We start from the raw sequence: 15,098 nt of genomic DNA on the forward strand, positions 1-15,098 counted from the left end.
TTTCCACAAGAGTTCTAAAAAATAAATTAACAGGGTATTGCATGGTCTACAGTATGGTTTGTATCAACTCACTGTTGCGTGACAAGACCGCAAAATAGCTTATTATTATCAATATAAATTCCTGTATTTTTTAGGAATAATAACATTTTGGGTGTGATTTATATTATTGTTTCTCTCTGTTCAGTTGGATCTTTTTCCTGCATGTGTGTAGCTACAGATATGCAAAGACTCGAATCAATTCCCAATGAATTCAGCGCCAAATGATGTGTCTTACATATGTGGAACATCCAATAAATATTTTACGATTCGACAACGTTTTAAGTGATGATCTGGCGTAGGCCACCGTCAAAGACTGTACAGGTTATCAGAGACATAAATCACTGACTGCTCTGTTGTCTTTAGGCATAAAAGGATTTTCTCTTGTTATGACTGCAGTCAAGTCGGTGGCAATTTGTCATTTTAAGAACAAAAGACAACGACAGGGACTGGTGACATGATTTCAATGTTAGTCCAGACATTTTCTGTCTGTGTCAGTCCAGCATGAGTGTGTGTGTGTGTGTGTGTGTGTGTGTGTGTGTGTGTGTGTAGGTGTGTGTAGGTGTGTGATTTTTGTGTGGATGTGACTAATGATTGTGTAAATTTAAATGATAACAAAACAAACAAACATAGAAAAGTCAACTGAGAGTAAGGGACAATAGAGATTAGTGCTGTCTGTTTCTAGCATGCATGTTTATTCATTTCGCATGTGGCAGTAACAATGTGGCTTTTTTTTTTATTTCACCATGAAAAATTACCTTAAAGTATACCATTGCATGGCATAGGGGCCAAATGCTTTCAAATGATCCCTCTGAATATTTATGTTGCTTATAGATGTGCATTTGCGTCCAGATTTCAATTTGCATGTGCATTTTATGTCCCCCATTATTTGGAACAAGGAAATGGAACACGGACACATTTGATGTTGTGAGTGGGGAATGCGTCACGTAAGTTTGTACGTCTCAAATAATAAACACACCGATGTACCCTTTTAAAAACAATCCTCACATAAAGTCAATTAAGACTAGGATAGAATATAGCTCTCCTCATATAATGCACCTTGTGAAAGCACAGATATGAGCAGAGATGCTCTCTGTTACTGCATCTATAAGTTAATTTCCGTAGAGATAGATATGCTGCTGTAATATTTTACCCAGATTAAAGCTCACTCAAAAGTAAATTCTCAGTCTGCACACTTTCTGTCTCCTTCATACGCAGGCAAACATGCACAGGCTCTACTGTAAACCACGCCATGCCTTTCGTGCCCTCAGGTGTATGCCAGGGGTTTGTTGTTTTCACTGTAACATATAGTTAGCCCTTCCACCAATTTACCCTGTCAGTGCTAATGGGGCAATTAAGCACTGCGATACCCCCCAGGCAGAGGTAGAGTCAAAAGCTTCCCAACTCTAAACTTGTCTTTATGACATTTATATGACAAAATGTGGGGGATGCTGGGGACCCATCTGACACCTCGGAGGGTCCTTAATGTCACTCGCTCCCTTGCCCCCACCCCTAACTGCCTGAGGGTATGGCACAGAGCGGGAAGTGTAATACATCATGTACAGGAGAGGTACAGGCCGCATCCAAGAGGAAGAAAACTTTGTACTGCACCCAGTGCTTCAATGAAGAAACTCAGACTTACTCAATGTGTCCCGCTCTGCATGATCAGAGATGCTAACTGACATACACACCACAAATACACTCCCAGTTAACATACTCTAACTTGACCTCTCCCTTTATTTATGTCTTTCTGTGTCTGTAAGTCCTTTTGTCTGAGCTCACATTCCCCCTGTCCTTCTTACATCCCCAAGGAGGCAATAACCTCACTAGCAAGAGCTTCCCCTTGAGCCGTTGTCATAGTAACTTGTGGGTTGGTCGACATGACAACCCCACCATAGTCCAGAGATAGATGATAGGGCAGAAATGTGGGGGGGGGGGCACTTGGGGGATTTGCACCCCCTTTAATTTGGTTTGCCTGATTCTGATTCAAAATGTTTTTTTTTCTCTCCTTCAGAGGGTGAGGTGCAACCGGCATCAACCTACTTTACATTTATACAGGTATTTACAGGCTGCGAACACTGTCGGCATCTGAGCGAATGCAGTAAACGCATACCTGCCCGGCTTCATGGAGCCTGAATCCCCTTAATACATTTTATTTCTCCACCTAGTATTTTTTTATTAATGCTAAATATGTACGTCATTGTAAAATATAGATGCTTTCATTTTCATTTTCTTTTTTGCATCCGTACAACTGTGCTGAAAATTTTTTATTTTCATCCCCACCAAATGAATGTAGATGGTGCAATGGAAACCTGCATTTTGGGCAATAAATCTAGAGTCTTTTATTTAGCAGCGCTAAATTCATCTGAGGAAATGCACATATTTAACATACTTAATTTTTCTAAATCTGCACATCGGCTCCAGCTGACATCTTGACCTTGCCATACTTTGACTTAAACAGGTTAAACAGGTTCAGTGCTGCCGCAGTTCTTCCCATCATCATGTGAACCTGCTGCCCGGGGAGGAGGATTCGTGAGTCCTTTTAAAACAAAAATCAAAAATATCAGTGTGCTCGAATATTTATTGACCGCTGTAGTTGTGTAAGAATCAGCTAGGGGTGCGTGATTGTGGCACTACTGACTGCTCCCTTTTTTTTGTCTAATGTAATAGAGCTGTTCAGTTTCTCTGTTATCAAAATGGTCCATCAGATGAAGGACTGTTGAGTGGAATGATAAACCTCAACCTCCAGAGCTCCAGGGTTGCTGACCCTGAGCTGATCCTGTTATCTGACACTTGGGAATAGCTTGCTATAAGGATCAACATGTGTGTAATAACTTACTAGGTTTATAAATTAATGTTAAACTAAATATATAGCCAAAGGTTCCGGATTGATCAAATATGCTTGAATTAAGCTTACAGACCTATGGAGTGCAGTAAAGACTAGATGTCCAATCAAGCTTTGTGGAGACAAAAATATGAAAGCGTCATTTAAATAACTAGTTTTTAAACTTTGATCACCGTAACTGCGTTGCTTGTTTGATTTAATTCATATAGACATTGTCAAGTAAGATTATATGTAAGAGTTTGTTTTATGACCCCAATGATAGAAATTAATTAATAATGACAGCCTTTGAGGTTGTTTTTTTTAATCTGTCGCTAGAGAATATCATGAAAAAAAATACTGTGGTCCTGGCTTGCTCCCATGCTGTGTTACACAGACATATTCTGGTAAAGCAGAACTGAAAAGTTCAAAAGCTCATCTTTTATCTCAGGTGTTCCCGCCATCGTTCAAATAACGATTAGCTTTACATGCACTTTGCTTCTGATTCAGTTTTCTTTCTGATCAGGCCGTCCTCTGTTTGTACGACTGTTTCTCTATTTTATAGAATGTGTTCGATGTCTTTGCTTCATTTTATTTTGGTATCATCTGCCCTTAATAAACGGATTTCCCCTCGGGGATCAATAAAGAATATCATCTTATTTTATTTAATCTCATCTCACCTCAGCATCTCTGCTGTGGTTTGCTACAGGAGGACATTAATATTATTACTGTTAGATATGGATGAAAGTGCCTAAAGGTAGCCAATATTTAGAATAAGTCATATCAGATCCTTGGAATAGAGATAGATAGATAGATAGATAGATAGATAGATAGATAGATAGATAGATAGATAGATAGATAGATAGATAGATAGATAGATAGATAGATAGATAGATAGATAGATAGATAGATAGATAGATAGATAGATAGATAGATAGATAGATAGATGTATTATTCATTCAGTTTTTGTTTAATGGCTTTGCTATGAAGCACACCTGCAAACGCGAGCAATAGCGCCCCTTAATGGAGGGATTTGTAATTGAACGCAGCCGGGCAGCAACATAGTCCAACTCCCCTCGGGCACCGTACATTCGCGGAAGTTGTCAAAACAAGACTGTTTTATGTGGTTGATTTTACGGACATTTAGTTTATAATTTATATTATTTATCTTCCATTCCAAGACTTTGGAAATGGAAGACGAATGGGAAGAGGAGGTATTAAATACCATAACCACGTTCGTTTTTAGCGTTTAGTCCATATAGCGTTGCAAATGTAACCCTCTTAAGCTAACAAGCTAACATAGCCGCAATGATAGCATCCTGACCGATGGTCTGAAAGCTTTGTGATGTTACTCATTATGCTCTGAGTGATTTATGATGAATAAGTTCATTTTAGTTTTAGAAAAAAAAATTGAAAGGTTCTCACAAAACAGTTATTTAATCTTAGTATGCAGTTAAATACTAAACAAAACTTTGTTGTTGGTGGCCTAAGGTTGTAATAAGTCCTTGCTTGAAATGAGTAAGGATTTAGGATACAGTTTTGTCATATACGGCTTCAACATTCGTCTTGGGTGTCTTTTCAGGAGCAGCTTGTTGTGGTGGAGCTCTCGGGAATAATCAACAATGATTTCCTGTCTAAGTGTCGGGGCACGTGCAAAATACTCGTAAGTGTTGTGTGAGAAGAAAAGAGACGAGATACTGGTGCAAACATCACCCTAAAGTCCTTATGTGTAGCTTCTTACGTCTATTTTTTTTTTGTTGTTGTATGCGTGTTTGCAATCAAGGATATAGACAGTGAGAAGCCAATGATGCAAGTTGGTCAGTATGTGTTTGCAGGGGAATATGAAGGTGAGAATAACTCATTAATGAATAGAAAAAAATTCTGTAAGTGAGCTGACTTGTGCCTGTTGTTTTAAGAAATGCCCCTTGAAATGATTTCTGCTGCCCAGCAAACAGTTGTTAAAGTATAGTCACTTCCACAAAGTCTAACTTTTTAAAACTCAACATGCTGTCTCTATTGATTATTGGTACTCTAAATAAATAGAGGCATGTTTTTGGTTAAAAAAATGTTCACATACGAAAGCTATCAATTTTGATTGACAAAGCTGAAGCATTTTTATTATTTGAAAATGCAGTTGGGGGAGTGAAATGATCATTTATTTCTTTGCTTTCTATCTCAAAGACACTTTGGGAACCTGTGTGCTGTTTGAAGAGGTGCCACGGAAAGGTAATATTCTGTTCCTTCTTTCTCGATGTATGTGCATGTAACAGTTTTATCTTACTTTTCTTTGTTTCTTTTTTGCTTTGTTTTGCTTTCTCTTAAGTTAAATCAAGCAGTGGCTCGGACCTGAAATACATGTGCCACACTGTGAAGAAGCTGACAATGCAACGGATCTTTGTCACTGAGAAGAAAGAGGGTGAAACAACCTCAGGTCAGCCACAAAGTCTTATCTAAACCCCTCAAATTCTGTTTAGATCGCTTTGATTAAGTTATTATAGCTTGTCTTTCGTGACACACAAGCTTAAACCACTACCTGTTTTTAGGAGTTGATTTGCTTTCCTTTCATCTGCCGTGTAGTAAAAAATCAACTTAGCGCAACGCTTTTAAAAACCTGACAATGACTATTTATTTTGTTCTTGCAGGAGGAGAAGGCAGTGGTGAACAGAAGGAAGCAGCCTGTATGTCTAATCAAGAGGAAAATGACCCACAAAAACTGACAGAGGACACTAGGATAACATAGATTTGGAGGACTCAGTTGTTGAATGAAATCTGCAGACTTTGCTATATCATGACCTTCCTATATGAAGATAACATGCCTGCCTTTGAATGACTGTCAGGTACTCCATCTTTGAAGCAGACGTCTGAAAGACAGGGGGGACTTCAGTTGAACAGGAAAAAGTAAAATTGTGTTTGTTGTAAGATCTCTTTCTGGAACACACAACAATGCCTCCTCCTCAACTCAGCCTCAAGATGACTTGAATGTGATATTCATTACGCAACATGAACGTGGTCAGTTTGGATGGATTGTGAGGATTGTTCACGTTTCTTCCGACTAACGAAGAACATGTCATCTTGTATGGGAATGAAGATATCATTATGCCTGTAATGGAAGCTCACTGCAATTTTATTACATAAAACACAAAGCTTTTATCTATGCATTCACTGAGGAAAGTAAGAAAACAAGTCAAGTACATTCCCCTCTATAGCATTTGTAAAAGCAGACTTCAGACTAGAAAGATGGAAGACATTAGCTATTTAAGCTATATTCACTATGCTGCTATAGTATTTGTAAGTATCACATAGAAGTTCAATGTTCAAACTTGAGTGTTGTTGTTTTCTGGTATTGCATTTTGAGTTGCCAGTGACCATGATAAATGACCTCCAGCACAGGAAGAGATATCCATTATATCTGCAAGGTTACAGTATAAGCATTCATTTTCCACTGAGCCATTTAAACATTGAAAGATGTGAATATATTAATAGTCTCGCTCGAGCACTGTTTTGCAGGTTAAAGCTTTGAAGCTTTCAGTTTGTAATGTGAACATCTCTAAAACTGTTCTAATTTGTTATGTTATCTTTGTATTTCCCTTTTTTTTTTGGAGAATTCTGACCCATTTTTGGATTTTCTCTATAGAAAGCGATGGTTTGTTGGTTGTAAGAACTGCATACCTCTTTGTATGTAGATCCTTGGAGCTAATAAAGTTTTTAAACATTTTCTGTCATTTTTCTTTCAATTTACAAACGTACTGATTCGGTTCTGTTTTTGCACAGCTCATTACTCTCCTCAGTGTCAGTTTATGAATGAACTATGTTTTGTTGACTCTGTGGACGTGGCGGTTCTCGGCCAATCCAATCAACGGTGCTCACTTGAAGTGGACCAATCAACCAGCGACATCGCATTCGTCTTGTCGGAACCTGATTGGTCGGTGATCGTTTTTTGCACAGGAAGTGTATGGGTGTGTTTCCGAGGGGAGGGCGTAAAGCGTCAACGACGAACTTCCCTGAAGATACCGGTGAGTCCTCCTGGCAAATTATAATGGGAAAAACAAAAACTGACAAAATGCTTTCTTCTGTAGCAAATGTTTTGAAAGACATTTTATGGGCAAATGTATTTCTGTTTTTTTCCTTGATTAATTCAGTGGAATTTCAAGATCGAGGGTAGCACTAGCGGTATGCTGTATTAGCCAGTCTGATGTCAACCTGGGTTTGAACTTTAACTGTGGATATTTAAAAATAACGGCCGCAAACTACTGTTTAAAAAATAAAGACAGTAAGGTTGAAGATGACAGTACGCACATAAAGTAGACCATAGACGTGATTTTGTTGTCGTCTTAAAGTAGTCAAGATTGCCACGAACACGTTTCGACAAGAAGATATGAAACAAGATTTGCTTTCTCCTAAGGAAACATCATTGCGATCTTATTTGTAGTGACGGTGTTTGTTTTAATTGCGTATATAAAGGAAATTAACATTTTTTGTTTTCTACTCTTGTTTGTTCTGAGAAATGGAGAAAAAGGCTGATTTCCTTTGGGTTCAGTCCTCTCAACTAAAGCTCATCTGTCAAGTATCCCAACCTTAAAGTATTTCAGTCTAATAAAACAACCTGCAGTTAATCCTACCTAAAAGATACCTATATAATATTCAATTTGTTGGTGAGGTTTAATTGTTTTAGCTTCAGTGTTGGTATTGTCCTTGGAGTTACACTTGTTTAAATCACAGCGTGATGATGCAGTTTATTTACTGCAAAACAAGTTGAATTTTGGAGTTCTAAATAAAGAAGCAACTGGAGTTTATGCAAAGAATCAGCTATTGAGTTGAAATATTTCTAAGGGGAGTGCAGCTATGTAGAAAATAAAAAATAATGTTTGAAAAGCTCAAATTTGTGTTGTACCCAAGAGTTGTTTTAGTGTGACCAATACCATCACAAACCATCACAAACATGAATGGCCATTAGAACCCAGCTGTCACCCGAGGTTTGAGGCACTAATGTAAACAACTGAACAACTTCCAGTATGTAGGATTTATTTGTTAGAGCTGTCACTTGCTCTGCAACAACTGCAACCCCTGCCGATATTTTAACATTAATTTATAATTAATCATTTATATTTATATTTTACATTTTTAATGCTTTTCTGTGGCCAGAACATCCCCATACAGCTCATGTTGTTTTTTTTAAATCTTCTCAATTTTTCCCCCTTTTTTTTTCTTGTGCTGTGCACATCTATCCTGTTTTCTACCTTCTGGCATTAACCAATGTATTTTGTAAAATTAAAAAAAGGAAAAAAGAAGAACTCATATCAGAGCAACGTAGGTAAATCGTGGAAATTGCGCAATGCACAAAAACTTATGTGATATAATTTCCCTAACTTCTGTGTGCTGCACATGTCCCTGCTGAAATGATTTGTATTATGCAGGTAATGGAAGCTGCTACAAAATACCAGAAGTAGAACAAATGGATATTGCATCAGCTCAAAAAGATTAGCAATAGCTGGGGTGTTTTCCCACACTTCTCACACTGTGAATCTTACACTGCTAACCCAGCCTTTTTAGTATAGAGTCAAAGCAGTAATCAGCTCTAATGCAATCTAACTATCATGAGAGCGTCCATTGTACACTTAGATAAGAGTGGCAAAAAGATGCTTTAAACATAAAACAATTTCTGAAAAGCGACTGCAGCTTTTCTTTGGGTGACATTTAATGTTTTTAATCCCGCTGGTTTAGACGGTGCTTCTACAAACACGGGATGGAGCTGCGGCCGCTTGTCATGTGCTTTGCTCTCTGTGTGGTTTACGCCACCAGCAAGCCCACAGAGAAGAAGGATCGCGTTCATCACGATGATCCTCTCAGCAACCGGGAGCACGATGATACGGAGAACTTTGACTATGACCATGAAGCCTTTCTGGGTCAAGAGGAGGCCAAGACTTTCGACCAGCTCACACCAGAGGAGAGCAAGGAAAGACTTGGGTAAGAGCACCTCATCTGCTGCACTTGTTCATGTGCAAAGCTCCCAGCATTAGCTTTAGCAGTCATGCAGGCAAAGTTTACTGAAAGACTTGTTCCTCTCGTAGGCCTTATTTTTGCACTCTTTTTTTATGTGACTTATGTGGCTCGTTTGAGGAGAAAAGCTGGAATGTTTGAAAAAGTTGAGTTTTTCTGCAGCATGTTGGTGGAACGCATAGATGAGGACAAAGACGGTTATGTGACTGCTGAGGAGATGAAGAAATGGATCAAGCACGCACAGAAGAGGTGGATTTATGACGATGTGGATCGCCAGTGGAAGAGTCATGACCTCAACGGGGACGGGCTGGTGTCCTGGGATGAGTACAAGAACGCCACATATGGATATATTCTCGGTACGGCTGCAGACAATTTCATGTTTGCTGCATCCCCGTAGTACTGCCTGCACGCCACATAGATCATACATTCACTTTACCACAATTGGACACACGTTTAATAAAAGATGTGACTTTCCACCCGCAGACGACCCAGACCCCGAAGAAGGCTACAGCTACAGGCAGATGATGACTCGTGATGAGAGGAGGTTCAAGATGGCTGACCAGGACAATGACATGAAAGCTAACAAGGAGGAGTTCACAGCTTTCCTTCACCCTGAGGAGTATGACCACATGAAAGATATTGTAGTGTTGGTGAGTGACACACTCACGCTAGGTGATGACTCAGGCATTTTATCTTTCACACGTATTCTCACTTCCTATTGCTCCTTTTTCTTTTGTTTGCAGGAAACTATGGAGGACATTGACAAGAACGGCGATGGTTTAATTGACCTGGATGAATACATAGGTGTGTTCTTTAAGTGTCATCATCCGGTGCCAAAAACACTTGTTCAAACACAAACGGAGAATGCAAAGTATTCGTACAAGGAAAGGTTGCAACATTATCGACACTCATTTCCTCATTCAGCCTGTTCCTGTCGTCCTGCACTCTAGGTGATATGTACAACCAGGACGGAGATGGCACAGAACCCGAGTGGGTGAAAACCGAGAGGGAGCAATTTACCGAATTCAGAGACAAAAACAAAGATGGAAAGATGGACAAGGAGGAGACCAGAGACTGGATCCTGCCCAGTGATTACGACCATGCTGAAGCCGAAGCCAAGCATCTGGTCTATGAGTCAGATGCGGACAAAGTGCGTTCTTTAGAAGTTTTGAATTATTTTTTTTTATTATTATTTTATTTTTTTTAATTATTTCAGAATTCTACATCATGATTCGAACGTTGAGCACTGAGGGAAAGTGGAAGTGTTAGTGTGTGTTCTGCAAGAATATAAAATACTAATATCTGCTACCACAAGCCTAATTGACTGTGAAAACATAAACTGTAGATTGTTATTTATTGCCATTACACAGGGACTTCGTTGGCTTTCAGAACTTTCAGAACATACCAAATACATACAGACATCTAAGGGCTAAATACTTTCTGTACATTTATTCCATATATTGCACTTAGTGTTTTTGCAGTGGCACAAATATGGGGCTGATCATGGTTGTTACTCTTCCTCCATCAGGATGGACGTCTGACCAAAGCAGAAATCGTCGACAAGTACGACCTGTTCGTGGGCAGCCAGGCGACCGATTTTGGAGAGGCTTTGACTCGACACGACGAATTCTAACATCCAGCTGCCTCCACAGACTGTGTGCTCATCTTATGTTCCACCTGATGACTCCAACCACAGTACATGGAGCATTTAAGCAGGATGAGCATGCCTAATCCAACGCCACGGACAATAATTTATTTGATTTCTTGAATGTGTCCCGTTGTGCACACACTAACATTGTAAGTAATGTGTACATGTTTGGCCAGTGCGTGTCCACGTTCATTTAAGCCTCAGATTGGGATATTATCTCCCAGCGTTTGCTCTGCTTCCACACACTACACTCTCTTGCTGAGTTCTGAGAAAGAACAAATACTGTGTTTTTGCTTTCTTTTTTTTTTTTTTTTCCCTCTTGAAGGATGACTTTTTGAAATAGTCAAATTTTGTTACAAAACCTTTTATAGAACAACAAAACAATCAGGCTTCCAGTATAAAGAAAAGGCACCATTTCTTTTGTAATGGACTGGACTGCGAAGCATGAATATGATCTTTAGTCTCCTTCCTCTGTGTAATTAGACCCCGACTGAAAATTTCTGCTTCATTTTTTTAAGTTATGTTTGATAACAATTTGGTAATGCTGGATTATAGAATGTTTGGAGCCTTGGGTCAATTTTAAATTCCAATGACAATGAAGACCTTTTTGGCTTAGTGCAATACGGTATAATTAGCTACATTTGCTGTGCTTGTCCCAAGAACATAACACAAACTGTGTGTCCTGCATAAGAGACAGTTGGGTTGTGTGTTAGATGAAGGAATCGTGCTGAGTTTAGGGGTGGTTTATTTTAGATTGGATCACCTCTGCTGTCCGACCAAACTCACCTTAACACCGAGATATAACAGGATGTCTCTCTAGCTGATCCAATCTGGGACTTGCCTTTGGAGATGGATGCTTTGTCCTCAAGCTGCCTCCTTTCTTTTTGACTCATCACCTCAGTGGTGTATGTCTGTGTGTGCTTGTGAGTGTGTGTACATATATTTCATATATTTGTTTTGTCTGATTTCCTCTTTTCTTCTTTTTTTTGTTGTTTTATTCAGCTGAACTACTAACCCACTTGTGTGCCAAGCAAAAAATATTTTTCCTTTTTTCCGCTTTGAACATATTCCTTTCTGATTTATTTGTTACGTTTGTATTATTACTGCCACCGTTTATAACCACTGTTAATAATTCTATGGTAGTATTCTGTCTATAATGTTTTTTACAGGCTCACTGCAGCAAAAAGCCTTTCACTTGTGACTGTACTGTAAAAACGTTGATGGTCCGCGGACTGAGCACTCTAACAGTTCCAGTTTTTGTGATTGGGAACAATGCCTCAATAAAACATACAATTGGAGCTTTTTTTCCCTTTATACTTTTGACCTTCTGAATTCCTCTCAATTCTCACCATGGGTTTTCTTTCCTGAGGGAAACCAGGAAGCAGATCGTTTCCTGGACTGTCGACCCACTGGTCTCCGGACTGTTGTCAGATACTCTTTCTCTCACCCTTTCTGCTGCTTCCAGTCTACAGACACAAGTATCAGAACTGAACTGAAAACAGAGCATGCTCGGGTTCTTTTTCTTGTCGGACATACATCACCTCACTAATAAAGAAGAGAGGTTAATTCAGCAGTTCATCCTTTTAGCTCCATTTAGGAACTGAGCACTGTGAAGCTCCAAAACTGATCTGCAAATTGAGACTTTTCTTCACTGCCTAATACTACTCGTTGGAAGTCTTAAGGTCAAAGGTTGTACACTAAATTAATGTCTTCATGTTGTCTGGACAGATTTTAAGAGGGCTTAATGAGCAGAAGATGAAAAGCCAGGGTTTTCTAACCTGAATGGATCTACTGTTTTGGGCTACCAGATATCACTTGGACAAGCAACACTTAAATTGGAGAATTTACTTTTGGTTCAAACCCTTTAATTTCTGCTCTCTTCCTCATTTGGTTTTTCAGTGGACAAAAAAATGCCCATTAATAACCCATAATGCTCAGTATTTGGCTGTATTTCTTTCCCTAGGTCTTCCAACAAAGGCCATTGTGAAGTACGGCATGATACTACCACCACCATGCCTCATTGTAGTAAGGATATTAGCCAGATGATGTGTGACGCTTGGTGTACGTCAGACAAAAAGCATGGAGCTCTGTCCAAATACTTTTCTCGTTTTCTGAATAAACACAAATTGTCAAGCCACAAACTAGCAGACCTGACTTTTACCCCAGTGGTTTCCATCTGGTTACTCAACCATAAAGGTGTAATTGATGCCGCTGAGGCGGTGTTTCAGATGGAGGGTTCCATTCTTTTTCCCTTTCATAATTACTGAACTCACTCTGCTCCCAGGAGCCCTCAAAACTTTAGGAATGTTTTTTGTTTTTTTAAATCTACCTTTACCCTGATCTATGCCATGTGTTCTATGGCATTCTTGGATTTAATGAATTGTTTTTTTGTTCTGACATGTAGTGTTAATTGTGGAATATTCCACACACAGATGTTTGTATCTCTCAACTGTCTCTAAACTCTTGAGTCGTTTAAAGCTCAGCATAAAAAGGGGTAAAAAAGTTTAACCACCTCAAAGCACGCAGCAAACACCCCACCTCACTGGTTTGAAAGACCAGTCACACCGTCTTTTTTCCCATATCAGCAGCGGTATTGGTAATTTAACTTGAATAACCACTCTTGGCTCCCTGTTTGAGGCAAATTAGCTTTATTCATCTTTAAATAAAAAGGAGAACAAAAAATTTCAGGCGGATTGCAGAATGGGCTAAATTATGAATGTAGCAGTTCGCAATGTGTGTTTTGAACACTACACAGTACTACAGCTATTTAAAAGGAATATCTGCTAACAGATTTGCAAAACTGCGGCTGTTTTTTTTCCCTTGAGAAATCAAACTTGGTAGTATTTCGGTTGGTGCTATTTCGGACTCCTCTGATGTCGCAGGAAGTGAACTCGAACAGTGTCATCAATTTCAGCCTGCATTAAAGCAACTCAGCAGCATTTCTTTTTTTGTTGCTATGATTATACATGAGTCATTGTTCACAAACTAAGAGTAGATATTATACTTTATTACTGTATGTGAATTAGCTGTACCCTTAAAAAAATCTATTATAGTTGAAAATAAGTGTTTCTAATTGCCTGTTTTCACGGTAGTTTATTCTTATTATTTAGACTAACTGTGAAATATAGAATGAATGATACATTATTATGTGTTCCCTGAGCATGATAATGTGTTGATGAATGTTTTTTTTACTCTTCTCTCAGGTATGTGTATGTTTTTTCCTTCTTTCATGCCTCAGCAGAGCCAGACTGTTGCGGTTCCTTCTTCCTCTGTGGTGGTTCTGTGTCCTGCTATCTGAGACATCCATCTTCACTTGACCTGCTCCATCCTTTGCTGTTCACCCCGTCACTCTGAGTGCCTGCGATATCATAGTGACATCACTTACTAAAGGTGATAAAAATTGGATTACAACGAGCCATCACTCTCAGCAGCTCTTCTTCGTCTGACTCTAACTCACCCTCACTGTCCTTGTCTGCGTCCTCATCTCCAAGAAAACCATCATCATCCTCATTCCCCACCCTGCTGCCATCTTGGGTATGTCCTGAATTTGTCGAGGGCCTTCTGTCCTGACACGGACTGTTGGCATCTTCTGTCCCACTTGCAGGCTCTGATGGTTCTGTTTGGTCCAGTGATGTGCAGGGCTGGTCTTCCTCTGAGCTCTGAGTCTCTGCTGTTCGTTCTGGTGTTTCTGGAGGGGTGTCAGTCGGAGATGTATCTATGTGTACCAAAGTCGCTTTTAAAGGGCCATGTTCAGGGGTGGGAGGGGGTGTCTCTGCCTCGTTGGGGAGAGGTGAGGGCAGTAGGGGTGAATGTGGGGGTGTTTTCAGAGAAGTTTTTTGGAGAACATTGTCCAATTCTGCTAAAGCTATTTGAATATTACTGCTGGAAGGAGAAGAGGGGCAGGTAACTTGCTCATCATGGTTGTCAGTGGCGGTTTCTTGGAGATCAGGAACAGTTAAAGGTGAAAGTCTAGTGCTAGAATGGGTTGCAGAGTCAGTGTTGGTGTTAGATTCTGCCTCAACGGGGTCTAAGGTCAAATCAGGCTGTGAGTCAGTATTTTCTTTGGGTGGAGGCATTTGTAAGGGTCTCAGTTCTTCCTTGGCTGGGTGAGTGATAGGGGAACTGGAGGAGGTTTTGGTTAGTATAGAGGCATTGTTATTGAGGACCACAGTGCTCCACACTGTTTCAGTTGAGATTAGGGTGGTGTCAAATGCAGCAGCTGTTCTGGGTTCTCGATAGAGGTGGATGTCTTGTTTGGTGTAGCTGTCTGGTTTGTCTGGAAAGCTGAAGGAAGGATTGCAGGTGCCATACTCTTCATTGTTGTAGTTTACCTCATCCATGTGGGGCATGGCACTACAGTGATTAACCTGAGAAGCAGCCACAAGGGGAGAGCAAATTATCCTCTTTTATTGCTAACTTACTGGGAGTGAATGAACCCTCATAACCCCAATACAAAAGAGTTGGGACACTTTGTAATCTTTAAATAAAAACAGAATACATTGATTTGTGAATCTCATAAATATCATAAATCAATGTTTTATTCACAAGAGCACAGAAAACCTACTGAATAATGAAAGTGAGGCATTTTTTTATATT

General features: G+C 39.6%; 2 protein-coding genes across 3 annotated transcripts; both read left to right on the plus strand.

The window, feature by feature from the left end:
* Positions 1–3,913: 3,913 nt before the first annotated feature.
* Positions 3,914–6,409, plus strand: gtf3c6 (general transcription factor IIIC, polypeptide 6, alpha). Its single transcript, XM_072385738.1, has 6 exons — positions 3,914–4,071; positions 4,440–4,520; positions 4,641–4,704; positions 5,039–5,083; positions 5,181–5,288; positions 5,500–6,409. Exons 1-6 carry the CDS (start codon positions 4,048–4,050, stop codon positions 5,595–5,597), a joined length of 420 nt encoding a protein of 139 aa, XP_072241839.1. The 5' UTR covers positions 3,914–4,047; the 3' UTR covers positions 5,598–6,409.
* Positions 6,410–6,789: 380 nt separating this feature from the next.
* On the plus strand, positions 6,790–11,800 carry calub (calumenin b). 2 transcript variants are annotated; one of them, XM_072385725.1, is made up of 8 exons: positions 6,790–6,870; positions 8,579–8,821; positions 9,017–9,210; positions 9,338–9,504; positions 9,598–9,658; positions 9,805–10,004; positions 10,383–10,524; positions 10,571–11,800. In XM_072385725.1, the coding sequence occupies exons 2-7, from the start codon at positions 8,601–8,603 to the stop codon at positions 10,485–10,487; spliced, it is 948 nt and encodes a 315-aa protein (XP_072241826.1). In that variant the 5' UTR covers positions 6,790–6,870; positions 8,579–8,600; the 3' UTR covers positions 10,488–10,524; positions 10,571–11,800. The 2 variants fall into 2 exon arrangements, with proteins under 2 accessions (XP_072241826.1, XP_072241825.1); XM_072385724.1 differs by having other exon boundaries at positions 10,383–11,800.
* Positions 11,801–15,098: the final 3,298 nt, after the last annotated feature.

The sequence above is a fragment of the Leuresthes tenuis genome, unplaced genomic scaffold (genome assembly GCF_036924035.1).
Source record: "Leuresthes tenuis unplaced genomic scaffold, fLeuTen1.0.hap1 SCAF_5, whole genome shotgun sequence".
NCBI lineage: Eukaryota > Metazoa > Chordata > Actinopteri > Atheriniformes > Atherinopsidae > Leuresthes > Leuresthes tenuis.